The sequence below is a fragment of the Sapajus apella genome, unplaced genomic scaffold (genome assembly GCF_009761245.1).
Source record: "Sapajus apella isolate SASKATOON/1434 unplaced genomic scaffold, GSC_monkey_1.0 scaffold4, whole genome shotgun sequence".
In the NCBI taxonomy this organism is placed as follows: Eukaryota; Metazoa; Chordata; class Mammalia; order Primates; family Cebidae; genus Sapajus; species Sapajus apella.
In genome coordinates, this window is record NW_022436944.1 from 653,262 (window position 1) to 676,074 (window position 22,813).

The 22,813-nt window shown below is 40.3% G+C and overlaps 1 protein-coding gene across 1 annotated transcript in view; it reads right to left on the minus strand.

The window, feature by feature from the left end:
- PRKCI (protein kinase C iota) overlaps window positions 1–22,813 on the minus strand; it is an 84,614-nt gene extending 61,801 nt beyond the window's left edge. The window contains exons 1-2 of the mRNA XM_032260622.1: window positions 22,477–22,813; window positions 6,781–6,902 (exon numbers count right to left, since the gene is read on the minus strand). Coding sequence (XP_032116513.1) covers window positions 6,781–6,902; window positions 22,477–22,577 — 223 coding nt within the window. The 5' untranslated portion in view covers window positions 22,578–22,813. The remainder of the gene's footprint in view (window positions 1–6,780; window positions 6,903–22,476) is intronic.

Genomic DNA, 22,813 nt, shown 5'->3' on the forward strand with positions numbered 1-22,813 from the left:
TAAAACAAAAGAAGAAATGTTAAAGGAAGTTCTTCAAACAGAAGGAAAACTATGTCAATTACAAAACTAGATATGCTTGGAGATCCCTTGCTTTTTTCTAACTACTGTTAATTTTTTTCTTTTCTTTTCTGCAGCCCAGGCTAGAGCACAGTGGTGTGATCTTGGCTCACTGCAGCCTCAACCTCCTAGGCTAAGCAATCCTCCTGCCTCAGCCTCCCAAAGTAGCTCATGCCACCACACTTGGCTAATTATCTTTTATTATTTTTTGTAGAGAGAGGTCTCCCTGGTGTGGAGGCTGGTCTGAACTCCTGGCTTCAGGTAATCCTCCAGCCTCAGCCTCCCAAAGTGCTGGGATTACAGGCAAGGGCCACTATACCTGGCTGTTAATATTTATTTTTCAATTTTTTCAGGCTTAAAGCCATAATACTCCTATCCAAATAGGTGAAGTACAACTGACTACACATTCAGCCAAAGAGTTGGCTGAATTTAACTCCTGGCTAAGGCCTCTCTCTCTCTCTGCAAACAAAGGTGAACTACACTGTAGCATTATTCTGCATTACTCACAATATACAGAAACAACTGAAATGCCCATCAGTGGATAAACAGATACAATAAATATGGCATATAGACAACAATGGAATACTACTCAGTTTCAAAAAAGCAGAAAATTCTGTCATATCCAACAACATGGATGAACCTAGAGGACATTATGTTAAGTGAAATAGGCATAAGCCAGGCACACAAAGGCAAATGCCACATGATACATGGTATCTAAAAAGGTTGAACTCATTCAAGTAGAGAGTACCAGAGGCTGGAGGGAGTGGGTTAGACAGAGGAAGGAGAGGTGCCAGTTAAAGGAAACAAGGTTGTGGTCAGGCAGGAGTGGTAAGTTCTGGTGATCTATTGCATAGCACGGTGACTACAATTCATAATAATGTATTATGTATTTCAAAGTAACAAAAAGAGTGGATTTTAAACGTTCTCACTACAAAGAAGTAAGTATTTGAGGTAATAGATGTATTAATTAGCTTAATTTTTTTATTCCAGAACATATACATGTATCAAAACGTCACACTGTATTCCATAAACATATACAATTGGCATCTGTCAATTAAAAATAAAAAGTATGAACTGAAAACTCACATTTGTTTTAAAAAACAAAAAAAAAGACAATTTGTCATTCCCTGTCCCACACTCTTCCGTTACACAAGAATTTATGAGAAAGAGGAGTGTGGCATTATGGTTACAAAATTACTATTCCTTCTAAAATGTTTAGTTAAGATTAACCAAACCAGTTTTTCCACGGTAAAACAAATCACTAAGGCTTGTTTTGAGTACAAGGAAAAAGCGCCGTTGTCTTAAATCTCTACACAGATGAAGTAAGCTTACGATCTTTACTTGCTCCAACGTAAAATTCCAACAATTAAATGTCTGGCTTGAGGAACCGTACTTCTCCTATGCCAGAGAAATCAAATGACTATCCTGTCTTTGATCCTAGACAATTTTTTTTTCTCCAGATCAGACCAACATGCCCCAATGCCTACATGATTAAAGACAAAGGTGACAAAATTACAACTGAAAAATAATTGAAAGTAACTTAAAAATAATTACTGTTGGCTCTGTATGTCTACAATTAAGAAAAGATTGGTATCAGAATTAAGCAAGGTAAGAAGGATCACATGGGAATCAACAGACCTTAATGAAAAATTTAACCTTTTACTTGAACAAGACAAAGCCTACGGCTTCACAGTTTTCTGCAGAAAATTAGGAAACTTAATAGCTACTTAGGGAGAAAGCAGTATGAAATACATTATCACAGGACTGTTTCATCGGAAAGTTAATTTACTATGTGCATCTGTTAATTAAAATATGCTACTTTAAGAAAAAAAAAGAATAAACAGTAACTGCCAATGCTTAAGTCCTCAATAACTGAAGTAAAATTAAAATAGGGAAAGGCTTGATGCTAGCCTTTCATATAACTCAGAAATATATTTATACACATGTATCTTTTTTTTTGGAGACAGGGTCTTGCTTTGTTACCTAGGTTGGAGTGCAGTGGCACAATCAGGGCTCACTGCAGCCTCGATCGCCCATGCTCAAGGGATCCTCCCACCTACTTTTCGAGTAGCTGAGACTATAGGTGCGTGCCATCATGCCCGGCTAATTTTTAAAAACTTTTTTTGTAGGGACAGGGCCTCACTATCTCACTACATTGCCCAGACTGTTCTTAAACTTCTGGACTCACAGCATCCTCCTGCCTTGGCCTCCCAAAATGCTGGGATTACAAGCATGAGCCACGGCATCCAGCCACAAATATTTTTTATTTTTTATTTTGTACTGCTCTAGCCACTGGAGCTCCAATGTGAACGAAACAGACAAGATCTCTGCTCTCATGGAGCTTACATTCTACCATACAACAAAAATAACCACAAAAAAGAAAACACACACACACGCAAGAGAAAAAACAGGACAAGAAGATACAAAGTGAATGAAGACAAGAAGCCTTCTTGGAGGACATGACATTTGAGTTAAAACCCAAATGATGAGAGACAGCCAGGTGACAAACCAGGAACAGAATTCTCCAGGCAAGGATAATACAAAGGTATTATAAAAATGTTTAATGGACTATTGCTAAACTAAGTACTTCTAATAAAATGCATTATCCAGTGATTCCTATGTGTGCTGCAGTTTGAAAATCATTGATTGAAAAAACTAATCAGCAAATAAATGGTATGAAATGATCAGGACATTATTAAAATGAGAATAATATTCATTTATGATAAGAAGCATTTTACTGAATGCTAATCGTAAGTTGCACACAATGCTAAATTATAGTCTCATTTTCTGGCTGAAGACACACTGTGAGATATTCATGACATTTATAAGTAACCATATTTAAACTATCCTTGTGATAGAGTAGGTCAAAATACTCAACCTTCCTCTTAATGCAAAATTTAAAATACCAAGCTGGCATTTCACTTACTGATCTTTAAAAATGTTAATGATTCATAATATCCAAGGTTGGTAAGGGCACAAGAATAAAGAAATCCTCTCATTCAATGTAGTTGTGTGAAAGCTAATTTAATTTTTTTAATTGACAAAAATTATATTTATGATATATAACATGATTTCTGTTTTGTTTTCTTTTTTTGAGACAGAGTCTCCCTCTGTAGCCCAGGCTGGAGTGCAATGGTGCGATCTCAGCTCACTGCAACCTCCACTTCCCAGGTCCTGGTCCAAACAATTCTCCTGCCTCAGCCTCCCGAGCAGCTGGGATCACAGGTGCGCACCACCAAGCCCAGCTAATTTTTGTATTTTTAGTAGAGACAGGGTTTCACCATGTTGGCCAGGCTGTTCTTGAACTCCTGACCTTGTGATCCACCCGCCTCAGCCTCCAAAGTGCTGGAATTACAGGCGTGAGCCACCATGCCCAGCCCCATGTAATTTTTTTTTGAATGCCATGGAGGGTGAAAATGGGTGGCACTGGGCCCCAAGCTCCCCAGGACTGCAAAAAATATCAGCTGTATGTCATTTGTCATGTTAATAAAACTGTTAATAAATAATTTATAGAAGGCTATATACTAAGTTATTCTCTTACAACTGGGATTGGTGAGGGAGGAGAGAGAAAAAAGGAAAAATAAGAGGCTTCTTTTTACATTTCATAAATTTCTGCACTACTTTTTTTCCTGAACAGTGGACGTGAATTACTTCAGAAACACTGTTTTAAAAAATGAGAATGTGTTTGCATTTACCTATAGCTTGGAGCCTCAATAATGACTTTCCAGCACTCTTTAGACCAGGGAATATAGAAATGGCCCCAAATATTGAGCTGAATATTATAATGACATTCCTTAAAATGAAATTCTATTTGTAGGCTGGGCGCGGTGGCTCACAACTATAATCCCACCACTTAGGAAAGCCAGGTAGGTGGATAACAGGGTCAGGAGTTCAAGACCAGCCTGGCCAACATGGTGAAACCCCGTCTCTATTAAAAATATAAAAATTAGCCAGGCGTGGGGGCTGATGCCTGTAATCCCAGCTACTCGGGAGGCTAAGGCAGAAGAATCACTTGAACCCGAGAAGCAAAGGTTGCAGTGAGTTGAGATTGTGCCATTCACCCTGGGCAACAGCAAGACTCCATCAAATAAAAAAATAAATATTCTATTTCTATGACGATTAACAGAAAACAACTGTATAAAAGTAGTATATCTAGGGTACCTTCTTTTTCAAAATTTATTTCCACAGGTTTTTGGAGAGCAGGTGGTGTTGGTTACATGAATAAGTTCTTTAGTGGTGAATTCTGAGATTTTGGTGCACCCATCACCTGAGCAGTGTACGTTGTACCCAATATGCAGGCCTTTATCCCTCACCCCCTCCCACCCTTTCTATAAGGTACCTTTTAACTAGACATCAACAATAGTCCGTCATGTAAAATAAAATCTAACATGATTTGCAAAGCTCTTAGGGACCTAGTCTCATGCTTATCAAACAAATTTCTGTATTCATACAACTCACCTGTGGATCCTGTGAAACTGTAGACCAATTCAGTAGTGTGCAATGGGACGTAAAAGTCCTCATTTCTATAAGGTCAGCAGATCATACTTTGAGTTGCAAGGATCTAGCCCAAGTTCATGCCTTACTACTCCCCACACTTCAGATACAGTGAATTACTGCTTTTCACTCATCATGTTCTTCACATTTCTGTGCCTTTCTATATATTCTTCTTTAGCCTATATGGTTTTCTCCTCATCTCCTCTACCTCAAAAGCTCTTACTCTTATTCTGTATACATGTAGGTCAAACATTGTAGATGTATTACAGATGCGTCTTCTTTTGCATTCCTCAAGGTCCCTACGCATTTATGTTCCAGAATTTATCACATTTGTCACACATTGTCCATCACCCTATCAGACTCTGGGTTTGAGGACAGAAAATGTCTGTCCTCAGCACAAAGATATTTGCTTCTTTTATTTATTTATTTATTTATTTATTTTGAGGCAGAGTCTTGCTTTGCTTGCTTTGTCGCTGGAGTGCAGTGGTGCAATCAGGGCCCATCTTCCAGGCTCAAGCACTTCCCACCTCAGCCTCCCAAGTAGCTGGGACCACAGGTGCACGCTACCATACCCAGCTAAATTTTGAAAACGTTTTATAGAGACAGGGTCTCACAATGCTGCCCAGGCTGGTTTGAAACTCCTGGCTTAAGCGATCTTCCCACTTCAGGCCTCTATAGTGCTAGGATTACAGGTGTAAGCCTACATATTTTTTTTTTTTTTTTTGAGACGGAGTTTCACTCATGCTACCCAGGCTGGAGTGCAATGGCGCGATCTCAGCTCACCGCAACCTCCGCCTCCTGGGTTCAGGCAATTCTCCTGCCTCAGCCTCCTGAGTCGCTGGGATTACAGGCACGCGCCACCATGCCCAGCTAATTTTTTGTATTTTTAGTAGAGACGGGGTTTCACCATGTTGACCAGGATGGTCTTGATCTCTTGACCTTGTGATCCACCCGCCTCGGCCTCCCAAAGTGCTGGGATTACAGGCTTGAGCCACCGCGCCCGGCAAGCCTACATATTTGATAAATGTTTTCTGAGTAGAAGTCACTGGGTATCAGGTTTCTGCCACCACTTTGAAATAATGACTGTCAAAATCACTTTCATTCCATATTTTCTTTAAGGTAATATTCAGATTAAAAACAGGTAATCTCTTAAATTAAAATATAAGACAACACATATTCAAAATTAAAGTGAAGTTGGGGGGCGGGTGTGGTGGCCCACACCTGTAATTCGAGCACTTTGGGAAGCCTAGGTGTGCAGATCACTTGAGGCCAGGAGTTCAAGACCAGCCTGGGCAACATGGCAAAACCCTGTCTCTACTAAAAATACAAAAATTATCTGGGTGTGGTGGTGCACTCCTGGAATACCAGCTACTTGGGAGGCTGAGGCACAAGAATTGCTTGAACCTGGGAGGCAGCGGTTGCAGTAAGCAGATATTATGTCACTATACTCCTGCCTGGGTGACAAGAGCAAGAGTCTGTCTCAAAAAAAATTAAATTAAAAAATAAAGTGAAGCTAAATGCAATGGCTCATGTTTGTAATCCCAGTACTTTGGGAGATCACAGTGGGAAGGTCACTTGAGGCCAGGAGTTGGAGACCCGCCTGGACTTAGCAAGACCCTGTCTCTAAAAATTTAAAAAAAAAAAAATTAATTCAAAGAAAAAACAAAATTAAAATGTCACTATTTGACGAGACGCTTACCTTATGCTTAAAAAAGTCAAGTTAATTTCACATCATTTTGGCATAAAAGAGGCAAAATAGCCGGGCGCGGTGGCTCAAGCCTGTAATCCCAGAACTTCGGGAGGCTGAGGTGGGTGGATCACGAGGTCAAGAGATAGAGACCATCCTGGTCAACATGGTGAAACCCCGTCTCTACTACAAATACAAAACATTAGCTGGGCATGGTGGTGCGTGCCTGTAATCCCAGCTACTCAGGGGATTGAGGCAGGAGAGTTGCCTGAACCCAGGAGGTGGAGGCTGCGGTGAGCCGAGATCATGCCATTGCACTCCAGCCTGGGTAACAAGAGCAAAACTCCATCTCAAAAAAAAAAGAGGCAAAACAAAGACTGTACTCTTCAGTATTCTTTTAAGTACTTAAAGAAAAAGAACAGCATCAAATTTCTAATATTCTTTCCCCTTAAATTTATTAGGACTCTTATTTTTTAGAACAAATGATAGAATAAGATCTTAAATCAAATGCTTACATAGGCAGCCCTCTCTTTACCACTCACCTTCCTCATCTATCCACTTCATGGTGAAGAGCTGTTCACTGTCAAAAGAACACATGTCTCGAACCTCATTGCAAAGGCCCTCAAAGGAGATGGAAGGTTCAAAATGTGTTATCATGATATCCCTGAAAAAGAAAAGGAGTTTTAAGTATGAAAATGATTAAAAATAATAATGCTGTATATATTACTGAATGCTTGACAATTTGATGAACTTCGGTAATTTTGTGTGGGCGTCAACATGCATTGCTTCCAGTAAACGATTTCAGTAAAGTAAAAGTTAAAATATCAAGCTGGGGACACTGGCTCATGCACTTTGGGGGGCTGAGCTGGGCGGATCACTTTAGCCTAGGAGCTCAAGACTACCCTGGGCAACATGGTAAAACCCCATCTCTACTAAAAAAAATTAGCAGGAGGCTGACGTGGGCAGAGGTTACAGTGAGCTGAGATCACACCACTGCACTCCAGCCTGGGAAACAGAGGCGACTCTGTCTCAAAAAAATAAAAATAAAAACAAAAGAAAACAAAACCAAATACATATACAAACACATACATAATTATACTGTTTTAAATAGTTTTAAAAAATAAAAATAGGGCCAGCACAGTGACTCATATCTGTAACCCAGCACTTTGGGAGGCCAAGGTGGGTGGATCACCTGAGGTCGGGAGTTTGAGACAAGCCTGACCAACATGGTGAAACCCCGTCTCTACTAAAAGTACAAAAATTATCCAGGCATGATAGTGCATGCCTATAATCCCACCCACTTGGGAAGCTGAGACACGAGAATTGATTGAACCTGGGAGGTGGAGGTTGCGGCAAGCAGAGATCGTGCCACTGCACTCCAGCCTGGGTGACAGAGTGATACTCCATCTCCCAAAAAGAAAGGAAAAGAAAATAGCTTATCTTAATGACAAAAGAGAACTGCTTGCTTTAAAGCAATCTTTCTTTCAAAGAACCCTCAAGTTTATTAGTATGAGGGCATAGGGTTGAGAGAACGTATTCTGGAATTAAATTATTATTATTAGAAGAAAACTCCATAGAATTTCTCTGTCAAAGAATAAGTGTAGGAGTCTCCTCTCTTGGCTTTGGAGCCCCCCTCCCTCTGTCTCTGTACAGGGGAGCTTCTTCTTTCTTCTCTCTTCTTTCTTGGTTATTAAACTCTCTGCTCCTTAAAACCACTACAAGCGTGTCCTTGCCGTTTTATCCAATCTGCAAGAGACAAGAGCCCTGGTGCTCCTCCACTCTTCGGAGCTGTATCTTCAGAGCAGAGACCAAGGACTCACCAGACAACATACCTGCTCAGCCCTGATCTTGGACTTACAGCCTCCACAACAGACTCTGCTCCAGCTACGAACTTAGGAGATAAAGGAAAAACGCGGTTTTCTTTTTCCAACTAGAAGCTGGACATCCTAAGTGATTCGTTAGAGCAATATGTTTGGTTTTCTCTGTCTGGTTCCAAGTTGAAAGTAGGAACAACAACAACACGAGGAAGCCTGCAATTTTTGACCACGTCCTGATCTCTGTGCTGATCGCCGCCTAGCTGGGGGTCAGGGTTCTGTTATCATCTGTGCTCTGTTCACTGTCTGCTTGAATATTCTGTCTCTCTATAGAGGAGAAAAACAATAATCTTCATTATCAGAAACCTCATTTTAAGTTTACTTTTCTGTCTCGGTGTACTTGTACAATCACTTAGCTTTTTAAATATACAACTATGTTTTCTCACTGAGTAGCAACAGCAGCATTATTTTTGCTAGGCTTGAGCTGCTTACTATTTAAAAAATTATTCTTACATTTTTATAATAAAACCTAATTTTAGGCTCAGATGCACATACAACTTAATATTCGTATTACAAAATTAATATTTATAATATATGAACATGTTCTTTTTAAAAAATAGAGAATGTGATGGATTAATCTGATGGTTTTTTTGATAATCACCCCTGGTTTTAAGAATATAACTGTCTAGAGAAAAAAACGAATAGAGCTCATTGGATATTATCTAGAACTCACTGTATGCCAAGCAATTTTCTAACAACTTGATGGGGTCGGTACTATTTTTATCCCTATTTTACATATGAGGAAACTAATGGAGAGAGAGGTTTTCACATAGCTCACCAAGTCACTAGCTAGGAAGTAGTAGAGCCAGGATTCAAATTCAGCAGAAAAAAAGCATCTGAGAAGCTTCATGCTGCTTTCTGATCACTCCCTTACTCTCTAATAGTAAGCATCCACAACGTTCATTGTGCCTCTTTCCGTATTTTATATAATTTCATATAAAAATGTGTTTGTACATGGAAAAAAAATAAGTGTAAAATTATATTTCTTAAAGAGAAAAATTAGTATCACTGGATATCGCCAAAATGTAACTTCCTTATCGAGGTCCACATTTAAAATTAACATATATGTAAACATATTTGTAAACAACAAGGCTTTTTCATAAATTTTACTTTTCAAAAGCTAAAAAATATTTCTCAGAACATACAAATTCTTTTTTTTTTTTTTTTTTTTGAGACAGAGTTTTACTCTTCTTGCCCAGGCTGGAGTGCAATGGCACAATCTCAGCTCACCACAACCTCTGTCTCCTGGGTTTAAGCGATTCTCCTGCTTCAGCCTTCTGAGTAGCTGGAATTACAGGCATGTGCCACCACGCCCAGCTAATTTTTTTTGTATTTTTAGTAGAGATAGGGTTTCTTCATGCTGGTCAGGCTGGTCTCGAACTCCCAACCTAGGTGATCTGCGCGATTTGGCCTCCCAAAGTGCTGGGATTACAAGCATGAATCACCATGCTCGGCCTGTACAAACACTTTTAAAACATCTGTGTAATCCTTAAAAAGTATAAGTATAAGGCGGACACAGTGGCTCACATCTGTAATCCCAGCACTTCGACAGGCCAAGGAGGCAGATCACTTGAGGTCTGGAGTTCAAGACCAGCCTGGCCAACATGGTGAAACCCCGCCTCTATTAAAGATACAAAAATTAGCATGGTGGCAGGCGCCTGTAATCCCTGCTACTTGGGAGGCTGAGGCAGGATAATCGCTTGAACCTGGGAGGCAGAGTCTGCAGTGAGCTGAGGTCAAGTCACCGCACTCCAGCCTGGGCAATGATAAAGTGAGAGTCCCTTCCAAAAAAAAAAAAAGTGTAAGTGTAGACTCCCATAAGAGACACAATGAAGGAGTTATGCTTTATCAACTGCCACTCCTTAAGTTCCAGGCACTAAAACATTCAAGGGAGTTTTACATAAACACTTCTCTCAGGAATTGCGAAAGCACTATCTTCATTACACTCCACAATCACCAGATCCTTGTTCTAGTGCCAAAGCTAAAACTGAACTGCAAAATAAAGATATATTACATTCTAAAGGTATAAAACAAATTATGCATGAATGATGTTTTTTCTGGTTTAACGTCAGCAATAGCATAAATGATTTTACCACTGATCTTCAACAGAATAGTCTGCTTTATCACAGACTCCCAAAGTGGCAAATTTAGATATGGTTTTAGCTGAATTTTTTGTGAAGCATTTTTAATTTTGCTATTGGGCTTCAGATGACAAACTGCTTTCAATGTGCCTATATTCTAAAATATAGAATATATTATAAAGTTTTTCCTTAAGACGAATAATTGCTTTTAAAAATAAATCCCCAAGGAAGAGAGATCCAAGATGGCTGATCACTAGCAGCTCAGGGTTGTAGCTCCCACTGAAAGAGCAGAGAACGAGAGGACGCCACACTTTCAGATCAATTTTTGCTGCTCACGCACCAGGTGATTCCCAGCGGAGGAGCCCCAGGGGTCGCCAGCGCAACTCTTGTGGTGAGGTGGTTTTGCCGCTGCCTTGGTGAGGCGGTGCTTGGTGCAGAGTCAGGAAAGCACCATCAATCTTAACGCCGTTGTTTTGGCCAGCGCAGTGGGTTGCTTAGATTTTAGCGCCGGGAATCAACAAGTTGGACGTCCATTCAGAAACCCAACTATAAAGACGGTAATTATAAAGACCACAGATGGATAAATCTATAAAGAAGGGAAGAAACCAGCCTAAAAAGGCTGAGAATACCCAAAATCTGAATGCCTCTCCCTCTACAGGGGATCACAGTTCCTCATCAGCAACGAACAAGGCCTGATGGAGAAGGAGTGTGTTTCATTAACAGAAGCAGGCTTTAAAAAGTGGATGATAAGAAACTTCTGGGCATTAAAAGAACTTGTTCTAACCCAATGCAAAGAAACTAAGAACTTTGAAAAAAGGTTTGACAAAATGTTAACAATAACACACAATTTAGAGAAGAATATAAGTGAATTAATGGAGCTAAAAAACACAACATGAGAACTTCGCGAAGTATGCACAAGTTTTAACAGCCGAATTGATCAAGCAGAAGAAAAGATATCAGAGGTCGAAGACCAACTTCATGAAATAAAATGTGAAGACAAGATTAGAGAAAAAAAGGATAAAAAAGAACGAGCAAAGTCTCCAAGAAATATGGGACTATGTGAAAAGACCTAATCTACGTTTGATAGGTGTACCTGAATGTGACGAAGAGAATCAATCCAAGCTGGAAAATACGCTTCAGGATATTATTCGGAAAAACTTTCCCAGCCTAGCAAGGCAGGACAATATTCAACTCCACGTAATACAGAGAACACCACAAAGATATTCCTCAAGAAGACCAACCTCAAGGCACATAATCGCCAGATTCACCAGGGTTGAAATGAAAGAGAAAATACTGAGGGCAGCCAGAGAGAAAGGTCAGGTTACCCATAAAGGGAAGCCCATCAGACTCACAGCAGATCTCTCAGCAGAAACCCTACAAGCCAGAAGAGAGTGGGGGACAGTATTCAACATCCTTAAAGAAAAGAACTTTCAACACAGAATTTTACATCCAGCCAAACTAAGATTCATTAGTGAAGGAAAAATAAAATCTTTCGTGAACAAGCAAGCACTCAGAGATTTCATCACCACCAGGCCTGCTTTACAAGAGCTTCTGAAAGAACCACTACAAATAGAAAGGAACAACGAGTATCAGCCTTTCTAAAAAATACCAAAAAACAAAGAACATCAACATAATTAAGAACGTGTATCAACTAATGGGCAAAACAGCCAGCTAACATTAAATGGCAATATCAAACTCACATATATTATTATTAATTCTAAATTTAAATCGACTAAATCCCCCAATCCAAAGACACAGGCAAAAAAAAGCCAAGACCCATTGCTATGCTACATCCAGACCCATCTCACATGCAAGGATACACAAAGCTTCAAAACAAAGGGATGGAGAAAAATTTACCAACCAAATGGAGAGCAAAAATAATAAATAAATAGAAAGCAGGAGTTGCAATTTTCACTGATAAAATAGACTTTAAAACAACAAAGGTCAAAAGAAGCAAAGAAGGATATTACATAATGATAAAAGGATCAATGTAACAAGAAGAGCTAAAGATCCTAAATATGTACGCACCCAATACAGGAATACCCAGATATATAAGACTTATAAAGAGACTTAGACTCCCACACAATAATAGTGGGAGACTTCAACATCAATATTAGACAGATCAATGAGACAGAAAGTTAACATCGATATCCAGGACTTGAACGCAGACTCGGAACAAGTAGACTTAATTAACATTTATAGAACTCTCCACTTTAAATACACAAAATATACACTCTTATCAGTACCACATCACACCTATTTACAGGTTTAAATGAAATATTGGTTGGCTGCTTGTTAGTTATTTTCTTCCCTCATTTTTTTTTTCATGTCTTTATTATTAAACACAATTACAGGCATACCCATTTTTAGATTGCATTCTAGCCCGGACAATAAAGCAACACCCCTGTTCTCTCTCCCTCTTCCTCTTCCCCTTTCTTCCTCTCCCCTTCATTCTTTTTTTCTTTTTTTTTTTCATTCTTTCTCTTTCTCTCTTTCTTCTTAAAAAATAAATAAATAAATCCCCAAAAGAATCACATTCAGTCCTTCTGCTACCTCAATGTAAGCTTTTCTCCTAAATTAGTCTGTTCAGAAAAAAAAAAAAAATTCATTTGCAATAACCATTATAATAATTGGTTTAGGCAGGATTATCTATGAATGGTAAAACCATTGGGTAAAATGTTTTTGGGGGACCGAGCATTCATATAATCTCAAAGTATCACCCCCCTTGATTATTAATTATAACAGAAGGCATAAAGCAATTTTCATGTTTTAATAATCAAGAAGATAGTGAATTCAAAAATAACAATTGTGAAATAAGAATTTGACAATAAAGCAAAAAAGCAATGTTATAAAGCCCTGTCAATGCAGTAAGGAGAAAAAAGAAATCGCTTTGAAGGTTAAGGTCCAGTTTTGGCTGGGCAAAGTAGCTCACACCTGTAATCCCACCTACTCACAATGCTGAGATGGGAGGATCGCTTCAGAAGTTTAAGACAAGCCTGAGTGACAGAGCAAGATCCTGTCTCTAAAAAAATTTTTTTTTTTTTTTTTTTTGAGACAGAGTTTCACTCTTGTTACCCAGGCTGGAGTGCAATGGCGCGATCTCGGCTCACCGCAACCTCCGTCTCCTGGGTTCAGGCAATTCTCCTGCCTCAGCCTCCTGAGTAGCTGGGATTACAGGCACGCACCACCATGCCCAGCTAATTTTTTTGTATTTTTAGTAGAGACGGGGTTTCACCATGTTGACCAGGATGGTCTCGATCTCTTGACCTGGTGATCCACCCGCCTCGGCCTCCCAAAGTGCTGGGATTACAGGCTTGAGCCACCGCGCCCGGCTGGTCTCGATCTCTTGACCTCATGATCCACCCGCCTTGGCCTCCCAAAGTGCTGGGATTACAGGCGTGAGCCACCGCGCCCGGCCTTAAAAAATTTTTTTTAATTAAGCATGGTGTAATCCCAGCTACTCAAGAGGATCATTTGAGACCAGGAGTTCAAGGCTGCAGTGAGGCATAATTGAGCCACTGGACTTCAGCTTGGTCAACAGAGCAAGAGTGTCTCTAAAAGAAAACACACCTAGCTTTGTATTGTGGATTACTAAGTCTCAATGTTATCATCTGTAAAATGGAGATAATGATATCTGCCTCTGAGTATTAGCATTAAGACTAAATATAAATAAATGCAGCTTGAGCCTGAGAGGTTCAGGCTGCAGTGAGGGAGCTGTGACTATGTCACTGCACTCTAGAGCTTGGGTGACGAAGGAAGACACTGACTCAAAAAATAAAAAATAAATGAAAATAAATGAGTGCAGCCAGGCGAGGTGGCTCATGCCATAATCCCAGCATTTTGAAAGGCCAACGTGGGAGGATAGCTTGGGCACAGGAGTTCAAGACCTGTCTGGGCAACACAGAGAGACCTTGTCTCTATAAAAAAAACAAAAAATTAGCGAGACATGGTGGTACATACCTATAGTCCCAGCTAGTTGAGAGGGTGCAGCAGGAGGATTGCTTGAGCCTGGGCAGTTGAGGCTGCAGTGAACCGTGATTACACCACTGTACTCAGCCTGGGTGACAGAGTAGGACGGTTTCTCCAAAAAAAAAAAAAAAAAACTGCAAAATACTTATCACAGTTCATTTTCTTTTGTTCCATTGTTTTTAGTCAAAATTTTTTATATTTAGTATATAACAGTTACCATTTCAAATCAGTGGTGAAAAGACAATCTGTCCAATAATGGTATTAGAATAAATTTTGAAAAAAAAAAAAAAAAAAAAGGTTGTGTCAGTAAACTATAAATGAATAAATTCACTGAAAAGATAATCACTTTAAAAGTTTCATAATAGGCCAGGCGCAGTGGCTCACAGCTATAATCCCAGCACTCTGGGAGGCTGAGGTGGATGAATCACTTAAGGTCAGGAGTTTGAGACCAGCCTGGCCAACATGGTGAAACCCAGTCTCTACTAAAAATACAAAAAATTAGCTGGGTATGGTAGCACATGACTGTAATCCCAGCTACTTGGGAGAGTTACTTGAACCCTGGAGGCAGAGACTGCAGTGAGCCAAGATCATGCCACTGCACTCCTACCTGGGCAACACAGCAAGACTCTATCTCAAAAAACAAACAAAAATTAGCCAGGTGTTGTGGCATGTGACTATAATCCCAGCTACTTAGGAGGCTGAGGCAGGAGAACTGTTTGAACCCAGGAGGCGGAGGTTGCAGTGAGCCTTCTTCATGACACTGCACTCCACCCTGGGCAACAAAGCAAGACTTCATCTCAAAAATAAAAAGTTGCATAATAGAAGAAAAATAGAATATTTTTAGATGAAAAACACCTAAGATAACAAGTCCAGAAGCCATTAAGGAAATTTTTAAAAAGGACAGATTTGATTACATAAAAATGAAAAACTCCAGCCCAGCAACAGGTTGGAGAAAAGCTGGCAACTTTTACAAAAGGTCAATGTTCTGTCAACAAATTAATAAGAAAAAATAATACAATAGAAAATGGGTAAAATATGAAAAAACAATTGAGAAAAATACAAATTATCATTAATATATAAAAAGATACTTGTAAAAAGTTTCCATTTTTTGCCAATCCAATTGTCAAAAATTTAAAAGACAGATAACATGCAATGGGAATACGAGGAAGAAGCTTCACTAGTCCTGCTGTGAAGAATATAAATTAAGGCCGGGCATGGTGGCTCACGCCTGTAATCCAAGCACTTTGGAGGCCAAGGTGGGCGGATCACCTGAGGTCGGGAGTTCAAAACCAACCTGACTAACATGGTGAAACCCTGTCTTAATTTAAAAAAAAAAAAGTAAAAAAAAGAATATAAAATAAGCTCTTTTGGGAAACAGTATCAAATTTCAAGATAGGCATATCTTTGACCATATTTGCAAGAATATATATTAAATATACGGATGCTCCTTCAACATTATTTTAAATAGTGAGCTGATGAAGACAACTTTAAATGTTCATCGATCCAAAAAAAGATTAAACATATTATGGTGGCTGGGTGCAATGGCTCATGCCTATAATTCCTACACTTTGGGAGGTCAAGGCAGGAGGATCTCTTGAGCACAGAAGCTTGAGACTAGCCCTGTCTCTACAAAATATTTTTTAAAATTAGCTGAGCCTGGTGGCATCTGCCTGTAATTGTACTACTCAGGAGGCTGACGTGAAAGGACTGTTTGAACCCGGGGTGGCTGAGGCTGCAGAGAGCCTAGATCATGCAACTACACTCCAGCCTAGGCAACAGAACGAGATTCTGTCTCTTTAAAAAAAACAACTGTAGAACACTATATACCAAATATAAAGAGGTCTGTCTGTCTACCATGGCACGGAAAGATGACCACAATTTTTAAAATCAAGTTGCAGATGCATGTATAGAAATATGAACTCATTAATTAGAAAAATAAAAGGGTATGTCTATATGTGTATGCACATACACATCTATACTTATAAATATACCGATATAATATAGAATATCCCAAACTGTTAATGATGGCTAACCCTAGAAAGTAGGAGTGAAACAGCCATAAAAAAGAATGAAAACATGTCTTCTAAGGCAGCACAGATGGAACTGAAGGCCATTATCCCTAGTGAAAGAAATCAGAAACACAAAGCCAGATACCACATATTCTCACTTATAAGTGAGAGCTAAACAATGGGTACACATGGACATAAAGAGGGAAATAACAGGCACTGCAGATTGCAAAGGTGGGAGCAGGGTGAGGGTTAAAAAATACCTATAGGGTACAGGTAATTTTCTAGGTTTTACTGTTCACTGTTCAGGAGATGGGTATAGCAAACGCCCAGACCTCACCACTACATGATATAAGCACCTAAGAAAGAACTCTGCACTTGTACCCTTTAAATATATAAAAATAAAAATAAACTAACAAAGTGGGAGTGAGAGACTACAGGGGAACTTTTTTTTATTTTTATTTTTTTATTTTTTAGAGATAGGGTCTCATTTTGTTGCCCAGGCTGGAGCGCAGTGGTTCAATCACGGCTCACTGCAGCCTCGACTTCCTGGTCTCAGGTGATCCTCCCTCACCCTCCCAAGTAGCTAGGACTGCAGGCTAATTTTTTTGCAGAGATAGGGTTTTGCCATGTTCAGCCCAGGCTGGTCTCCAACTCCTGGGCTCAAGCGATTCACCTGCCCTGGCCTCCCACAGTATTGGAATTATAGGCATGAACGACCACACCCAACCTCTTTCTGTATTTCTATGTTTTTAAAATTTAGTTTTAGTGTCTTGCCTTTGGGCTCTGTATTTGGTCACTGGTGGCATTTTTGTTTCTATTATCATTCTCAGCCACATTCCGACACAGGTTAGCTGTCACACACAGTGCCTGCAACTTAGAGCAGACAGACAATAAATAATTGTTCAGGTCTTTCTGGACCTTTCCACCGGAATACCTCACAAGCACCTAGAACTCAAAACTCAGTGAATTGTTTCAGGCAATGAATTAACTTCTCCCACAAATCTCTTCTACATTCCCCAGTCTCTCTTAAACCTATGAGTTAAAGAACCTATGAGTTGTCCAATTCCCATCACCCCAACAGGCAATCTTTAATTCTATTGATATTACCCTTTAAAATTTCCAATGAATCCATATACTCTTTTCTATCTCCTTAAAATCTCTCACCTGGACTGCTTCGAAAGCCTCCAAATTAGTTTAACCCATCACCAATTCATCTCCCATACTAATTTCAAGTGTTATCTTTCTAAAATGCAAATCTGATCACATATTTCTCTTAAAATTTTCATCAGCCATGTACGGTGGATCATGCCTGTAATCCCAGCACTTTGGGAGGCCGAGGCGGGCAGATCACCTGAGGTCGGGAGTTTGAGACCAGCCTGACCAATACGGAGAAACCAATACGGAGAAAAATTAGCAGGGCATGATGACGCACACCTGTAATCCCAGCTACTCAGGAGGCTGAGGCAGGAGAATTGATTGAACCTGGGAGGTAGAGGTTGCAGTGAGCCAAGATCGTGCCGTTGCACTCCAGCCTGGGCAAAAGGAGCAAAACACCGTCTCAAAAAAAAAAAAAAAAAAAAAATGTCATCAATGAGAAAAAGTCTGAACTCTGCAGTATGACATTCAAGGGTCTCCACAATCTAGCCCCTGTGAGGTTTCTTAGCCGCACTTCTCATCAGTGCTCACTTCACACTTTATATCCTAATAAGGCATGAATATAAGACTAACAACCAAACTGATCTTAATTCACCAAACTTACCATGTAGTTGCTTAATGCCTATAACACCCACCAAACATCATTATTCACCAGGCAAACTCCTATTTGTTCTTTAAAAGCCTCAGACATTTCTTCTAGGAAGACTTCCATCACCCCAAACTCCTCCCCAATATCCATTCCTGCAAATGCCTTACACACATAGTTCAAATGTCACTGTTTATATTGTAACTCTTACATGTCTTTCCCTCCGCAAGTCTCTTAGTTCCTTAAAGGCAGAGCCTTACCTACCTTTATACTCTCTGTGCCTGTGACAGCATCACGTGCCTGGATTATAGTAGATGTTCAACAATATTTACTAAATTCAGTTTGAATAATCTCCGTAATATTTGAAACTTTAAGCAAGACCAGAATTTTAAAAATTCATGTCTAAATTGGGCTTATTTCAATCATTAAAAAACAGACAGTCAAGTTGCAAATGGGAGGTGGGAGTTGCCATTGTTAGAAACCCACCATGAACTATGGACCTCTGGGGAGGATTTTTCTGTACAGAGTTGCTTCTTTCTACTCTGCTTTCTCAGTTTCTGCCTCTTCACATCTTTCATTTGCACATAGTCGGTTCTGGCCTCACCAGACTCTCCCTGCAACTCTTCAGCTTCAGTCACCAGTGCTGACCAATTTCATCTCCATATTATCTTATTCAAACTTCTAAGGATTTTTTTGTATTTGGTTTTGGTTTTTTGGCACCAGGCTAGCATGCTCTACTTTTTTTTCCTCTCTCTGGCCAAGCTATGGATCAGCTGCCCTAGGGTTAGGTGCCGTGGCTGACGCTCCGGGACCAATCAGCTAACATCCCCCCAACTCTCAATTCAAGATTCCTCTTGGATTTCCTCAGAACCATTACTAAAGTATATTGCTAAAATAATCTTGCATTTCTTTCAAAAACAAGTCTTGTCAAGACTTGTTCACAGTGAGAAAAATCCTACACACATCTTCACTGAACCAGCTATTTCAAATATGCAAAGAGTTAACAATCTTTTATTTCTAGATGTGCACAGAAGGAATCCTCTTTATTGTTATTACTGCTTGACAGCAGTGGATTGAAAATAATTTTTACAAGCTTTCTGCAAAAATTTCTGTACATATATAGTGTAAAGAAATGAGCAGTCCAGATGTTGCCCAAGTCTATCCCATAGTATCAAGTAATTTTGTATACAAATAAGCACATACATCGACAGTTTATCACTAACTAACAAAACCTGTTTCTCTTCCTCCAAACTAATACCACTAGGTAATGATTGAAGGCCACTCACTGAAAACCTTCCATACTAGGGAAAGATGGGTGCAGACCATAAGAAGGGCATCTAAGTAAGACTTGGTGTTCAATAAAATTAAATTTTCAGTGCTATTAATCTCCTGCTTAAAAACTAGAAATTAACTGGCTGGGCACAGTGGCTCATGCCTGTAATCCCAGCACTTTGGAAGGCCAAGGCGGGTGGATCACTTGAGGTCAGGAATTCAAGACCAACCTGGCCAATGAGGTAAAAATTCATCTTTACTAAAAATATAAATAAAAAATTAGCCAGGCATGGTGACAGATGCCTGTAATCCCAACTACTTGGGAGGCAGAGTCAAGAGAATCACTTGAACCTGGGGGGCGGAGGTTACAGTGAGCTAAGATCATGCCATTGCACTCCAGCCTGAGCTACAGAGCAAGACTCTGTCTCCAAATAAATAAATTATATTAAATAAAAACTAGAAAATAATTAAATATTTATTAGAGAGATACCATGTTTTCACTAAGATCAAGTTTAACAGAATAACAACACTATATACATCTTTGAAAGGAGAGGGCTATTTATTCACTTAAAAATGCTGACTATTAAATGAGTCAACATTCACTGGAAAGAAACAGTATTAGAGAAGGGTAGGGGGGCCAAGGTACAGTGGCTCACACCTGTAATCCCAGCACTTTGAGAGGCTGAGGTGGGAGGATCACTTGAGCCCAAGAGTTTGAGATCAGTCTGGGTAACACAGTAAGACCCTGTCTCTATTAAAAAAAAAAAAAAAAGGAAAGAGTAGAGGGATAGAGGGAAAGCTATGTAATAATGGCCCTTCAGAAGATCAGAGAGAAAGAAAACTTTTTCAAATGCAGAATGTTCTTATATTTCTTGGTATAAAGGAAGGATTTTCTATTTTAAAATCAGGTAGGTGTTCTAGTTAGCCAACCTGTTTATTAACTATGCTTGTCCATGACTCATTTTAGCTTCATCTATATTAATGAGCAGCTGACTATGTAATACCACAACCATCAGTTTAGACTATATAAACACATAATCTTAACAGATCTCATTTCAGAGGACAGAAAGTTGATACAATTTAGAGTGCTGATGCTGTCTTTAAATGAGGCTTGAAATGAAGGTACCATTAGAAAGTTTTCATTGAGCAAATACCAGCATACAATAGGCAAGAGGTTATTTGTGCCTCAGCAAAATTTCACAGGTTTAAAAAAATAATGTTACCTTGAATGTCTTGAAAAAATTTTAGTAAAACACTAAAAAAGCTGTATGTCCTTATTCTCTTCTTTTTAATAACTGGAGCAATAAGCCAAGAAAAATTGCTATTTAAATTCATGAAGTACAGCAAGACTTGGATTTCTTCTCAAAGGAGAAGCTTACAATGACTTTCATTTACTAACTAGGCCCATTTACATGTGTCAAACTAATAAAAATGGGAAAATAGAAATAAGCACTAATTTCTTACCTTTCATAGACTCATTGGAGAAGATTATCTCAATTTAATAAGTCAAGAATTTATGTTACTGAAAGCCTTAGGGCCAGGCATAGTGGCTCATACCTGTAATCCCAGCACTTTGGGAGGCCGGCTCGAGCAAATCATTTGAGGCCAGGAGTGTGAGACCGGCCTGACCAACATGGTGAAACCCTGTCTCTACTAAAAATACAAAAATTAGCTGGGCGTGGTGGCACATGCCTATAATCCCAGCTACTAGGGAGGCTGAGGCAGGCGAACCGCTTGAACCTGGGAGGCGGAGGTTGCAGTGAGCCAGGATCGTGCCACTGCACTCCAGCCTGGATAACAGAGTAAGACCCTGTCTCAAAAACAAACAAAAATAAAATAAAATGATAAAGTGAAACATCTCACTCATCACATTACAGGTAAGGGTTTTTTTTTTTTAAAAAAAAAAAAAAAAAACAAAGGAAGCTTTTTTCTCACCTTGCAAAGTTCATGGCTGAACATCCTCAAGGCAAAATAGCTCTTGTGACAACTACAAACTTTTTAAAAATATCAACACATTTCTTGGTACTGATTTAAAATCAAAATCTTCTTAATCAATTTTAACTGTGTTTAAATACGAAGGTATCATACTGTCCAATACAACTTCCATATACTACCCCTGCATACTGTCAAGCTAATAATAAACAGGCCAGAGGCTTCATGGCAGCAAACTAGTAAGTCCTTACATCAATCAATATAACATTTAGGGGCTTCGATTTTCTTTGAAATCAAAACAAGAAAGGCAGTTAGAGTTTGCTATCTTCACTGATCCTCTCAGGAATGTAAAAGTATGCACTGCAATTTCAACCTCGCACTGCTTTTTAAAGCAATTTACTTCTACCTGGACAAGCAGTAAGGTAAGCCAAAGAAGCTGGGTTTTGTTACTTCTAGTCTCCAATCTTTATGGTCACACATCTCACGTTTCTACTGCTCCTAAACATAATTATCTCAAAAAAATTTCAAAACACAACTGAATTCAAAGGAAGGGGGGCACTTTGTGTCACTCATAGAAAATGATTTCACACAATGAACTTAGAACTGGGTTATTTCTTGTAACCATAGTAAGGGAGTGAAGATCAGCGAATTGAAAACTGTGCCTAAGCTAGTCTCCTCACTTTGCAGTATCTCACCCTATTAGGTAGTTCTTGAAACAACACTGAGAAAGAAAGGCTCACAAAAATTTGACTTACATATAATACAACTTGATGAGACATAAGTACCCAGTGCACGTCCCTGAAAACGCATCGACTTGACTCTTAAATATAGCCTTATGTCTAATATACTGGTAGTACAGATGCACTTCGTGAACACAACCGTGATGAAGGTAAATCTAAGAGGACCAGAGGCGTTAGGCCTGCTGGTAATCAAAAGGGCCAGCTAACTGAAGCACTCCCGTTTTCTATGCCCACAGCAAACTGAGTTAACTAAGCCATCATAACTTGGAATCCTCAATTCGCAACCTCAAATACACCCAGACTTGAGGATATAAGGCCCCTACAAAGCTCTCAGTAGACGAGTCGCTCGTCCACACCAGGTGCACCTACTCTATTTCTAGGTTCCTCCACGGACCCTACTCTGGCCCCTGCACCACTACACCTGGGGGCGCCCCTAGTCCCGCGTCTCCTTGCTTCGCTCCCACCCCCATCACTCCGTCACTCACCCTGAGTCACCGGAGCCGCCCGCCCGCCCAGCCCAACCCGCCCACAACACCTCCAGCCCCTCACCCTCCCCTCCTCCACACCGAGTGGAGCCGGCCTGTCCCCTCCCGCCCACCGCCCTGCCCCAGGAGACTCACCCGCGGTAGTAAGCTTTCACCCGGACCTGGTGGGAATGGTCCCCGCTGCCGCCGCCTGCCACCGTGTGGGACATGGTGCTGCTGTCCCTCTGGGTCGGCATCTCCTCACTCCCCCGCCTCAACGCTGGGGGCCGGGGGGCGGGGGGGCGCTCCGGACGCCGTGGGGGACTCTGCCGCCCGCGCCTGTCCGAGAGCTGCGACCGCCCGCCCACCTACCTGCCCACCTTGCCCGCAGCGCCGACCCGAGGGTCGCCTCGCCCGAGGAGCCGGAACCGCGCGGCTCCTCCCACTGCCCGTAGGCGCCGCCGCCTCCGCCGCCGCACGGGCCCAGGACACC